The sequence below is a fragment of the Apaloderma vittatum genome, unplaced genomic scaffold, assembly GCF_000703405.1.
Source record: "Apaloderma vittatum isolate BGI_N311 unplaced genomic scaffold, ASM70340v1 scaffold12697, whole genome shotgun sequence".
NCBI classification, from domain to species: domain Eukaryota; kingdom Metazoa; phylum Chordata; class Aves; order Trogoniformes; family Trogonidae; genus Apaloderma; species Apaloderma vittatum.
In genome coordinates this window covers 1-3,184 of record NW_009724693.1, presented here as the reverse complement: position 1 = coordinate 3,184, position 3,184 = coordinate 1, and the positions used below count along the sequence as shown (strand labels likewise).

General features: G+C 44.9%; 1 protein-coding gene across 1 annotated transcript in view; it reads right to left on the bottom strand.

The window, feature by feature from the left end:
• LOC104276342 (myosin-binding protein C, cardiac-type-like) overlaps positions 1–1,792 on the bottom strand; it is a gene marked incomplete at both ends in the record, with an annotated part of 7,121 nt that extends 5,329 nt beyond the window's left edge. Inside the window, 3 exons of the mRNA XM_009872621.1 lie at positions 304–452; positions 602–688; positions 1,691–1,792. Coding sequence (XP_009870923.1) covers positions 304–452; positions 602–688; positions 1,691–1,792 — 338 coding nt within the window. The remainder of the gene's footprint in view (positions 1–303; positions 453–601; positions 689–1,690) is intronic.
• Between the last annotated feature and the right edge of the window lie 1,392 nt (positions 1,793–3,184).

Genomic DNA, 3,184 nt, shown 5'->3' with positions numbered 1-3,184 from the left:
CAGCTCCCCTGTGGCCACATCAAATTTCCTGGCTCTGTGGCAGCCCTTGCCCTTTCTGTCCTCGGCTGAGCCGCCTATGGCCAGGTCAAACCCGAGTAGCTCACCAAGTTGGCCTTCCTCAGGCATGAGGTGAGGGAGAGCTTGTCTCTCGTGTGTGCGGACAAAACATAGATCTCTGTAACTGAGCATAGCTTTGCGTGTGGCTTCGTGTGCTTTAGTACTGAAACATCCCGATATTAGCTTTCCCTGTAAGATTAAAGGTTAGTGTCTAGAGGACCGAGGGCCTTACTCCACCAGTCATACTTTGCTATTTCGGTCATAGCTGTCGTGCAGCTGCAGATGTTTCCCCACTTTGCTTCCCAGGTCCATCCATTTTCCCTTGAACCACTTCACCATTGGTTTCTTCAGCAGGCTCTCCCCTGCCACTCTGGCAGTGAACGTGATGTTGCCACCTTTCAGGGGAAAGCAGGTTGAAAGGAGATTAGGAGTAATGTTTAGCTTTACCTGTTACATCACTGCTGTTGTCCTGCACATGTGGAGCTAAATAACAAAGTAACAGGTGCAGGTTACAGACATCGCTTGCCTCACATTCTGTACTCACCGACAGTGACTTCTCCATCCTGGGGTCGGGTCACAAAGAGCCCGATAGGGTCCAGAGGCTCTTCTGGCTGGGTCCCGACAGGCACGACTGAAGTCAATATCAGAATTAGTCGTTAGAACTTTCTGCGTTGGGTTCTGTTGCAGCCTTTATAGCGAATTTGTTAAGTCATTTCAAAGTATCTCAATGCGGTTATTCTGTCTCAGATGCCTTTCTCTTTGTTGTCTGTCATTCATCACTAGTGGTCTGCTTTCACAGAATCACAGAATGTTAGGGGTTGGAGGGGACCTCAAAAGCCCAAGTTTCAGCTACTCTCCACACCTCACTGACTCTAAGGATTCCCTGTTCATGTTTTTCCCTTCTGTTAATCATAGAATCATAGAATGGCTTAGGTTGGAAGAGACCTTAGAGATCACCTTATCCGACCTCCCTACCATGGGCAGGGATGCCTCTCAATTAGACCAGGCTGCTCAACATCTCCAGGGAGGGGGCAGCCACGACTTCTCGGGACAACTTACTTCAGAGTCTTGCTACCCTTGTACTGAAGAATTTCTTCCTAAGATCCAATCTAAATCTACTCTCCTTTGATTTAACTCCATTTCCCCTTGTCTTATCAGTGGACACCTTTTACAAAAGTCCCTTCCCAGCCTTCCTGTAGGTTCCCTTCAGGTATTGGAAGGCAGCTATTAGGTCCCCCCAGAGTCTTCTCCTCTCCAGGCTGAACAAGCCCAGCTCCCACAGCCTATCCTCAGATCAGAGGTGCTCCAGCCCCTGGATCATCCTTGTGGCCTCCTCTGAACTCGTTCCAACAGATCTATGTCCCTCTTATGGTGGGGACACCAGAACTGGACGCGGTATTCGAGGTGGGCTCTCACAAGAGCAAAGTGGACCTGCTGACCACACTTCTCTTGACACATCCCAGGATGCGGTTACCCTTCTGGGCTGCATGAGCGCACTGCCGGCTCACGTTGAGCTTCTCGTCTATCAACGCCCCCAAGTCCTTCTCTTCAGGGCTGCTTTCCACCCACCCTGTTTATAATTGTGCCTGGGATTAATGAATCAGACTTGGTAACAGGGTTAGTTCTCGATTACCTTCTGGGCTTTGGCTGCTTTCTGCTGGTGGAGCAGGTGACTCTGAGGCAGCTGGGGCTGGAGCAGCTTCAGCAGGGATGATAATGACTGCCTCACTCTTTTCTGAAAATTAATATAAGGCAAGATTAGAGAAAGTCATGGTTCTATTTCCTTTCTGAAGAAATTTTGCAAAACAACAGCTTTTAAAATCTGTTAAGAAATGCACAGAAATTCGTTGTGGTTTTCTAGAACTTTGAGGATGTGCTGGAAGGTGGAAGGTCCTCCCGAAGCTGGATGCTGAGGTTCTTTCTTTTGCTGAGCTTGGAAAGATCTGATGCCTGGATTCTTAAATTCTGTTGTCTTGACATGTAGAAACTTGTCAGCTGGTGAATAACACTATTATTTGATGTTAACTTCAGTGGTCTGAATGGAAAAGGTAACAAAAAATTATGCAATTACAATTTTTGTAAACAATTTGCTTATTCGTGAGATTTTGTTTAAATCCGCTGTTGCAGTGTGATGTTCCAAATGCTACTGCTGTGTGTGGCTTGGGAGAAGTTCTAGAAGCTGCTAGTAATCAATATGGAGAAAGTATTTTAAAAATCCATCTATCATTTCTTCCCCTGGCCTGTGGATGTTTACGGCCTCTCAATTAAACTATAACCTCACAGACAAAGTCAGGGAAATGCATTTGGCACAATGGAGAAGATAGAAATGTATGAAAAGGGAGTAGGAGTGAGGAACTGGGACAGATGGAGGGAGGTAGAATTTCTTGAAAGAGATCAGTTGCAGCAAGATCTTTTTCTTCATAGGTAGCAGAGCCACTTCCAAAGGGCATCACCTGCCTCTCACACACGTCCCACATGCGGTTTCCCAGCTATTTGCAATGTCTTTGCCATCAGAGATTTCTGGCCCTGTTGTGCCACATGATGACTAATTTGAGTGGTTCTTCTGTCACAAAGGGAGGAGGTTGTGTCTGTACAGATTAGGGGATAGTTTCCATGTTTTTGTGAACATATGAACATGAGTCATCACCAGCCTCAGAAAATGTATGCATTTTACCCTAAATTGTATTTGTGTCTTGAAGGAGAGCAGTTTGATTTTAAATTGGTATTATTTTAATACCTAAGTATCAAGTTCTACCACTTTTATTGTTAGAAGTTATCCCACTGGATCTCATCCAAATAAATTTAAACTCAATTTTCACTGTAAAGAACTAAGCATTATTCTAACTGATGTAGCATAGATGCTCCCAAACTTGGATGTGTAGCTTTTTTAGAAGAGGCTTATTTTGAGGCACCAACACATATACAGGAAAATTATCTCTCATTTGGCATCTTGATATCTCCATCACCAGTGTGTGTTGTCAGAGGTGCATTGCTTATAGGTAAGGATTACACTTCCAAATGCAGTAACTCTTATTTGTAGGCTGTCTGTAGTAGTCTGTACCTGGAACTAATCTGAAAGACGACGAAAAAACTAGTATCATAGAATCATAGGATGGCCTAAGCTGGA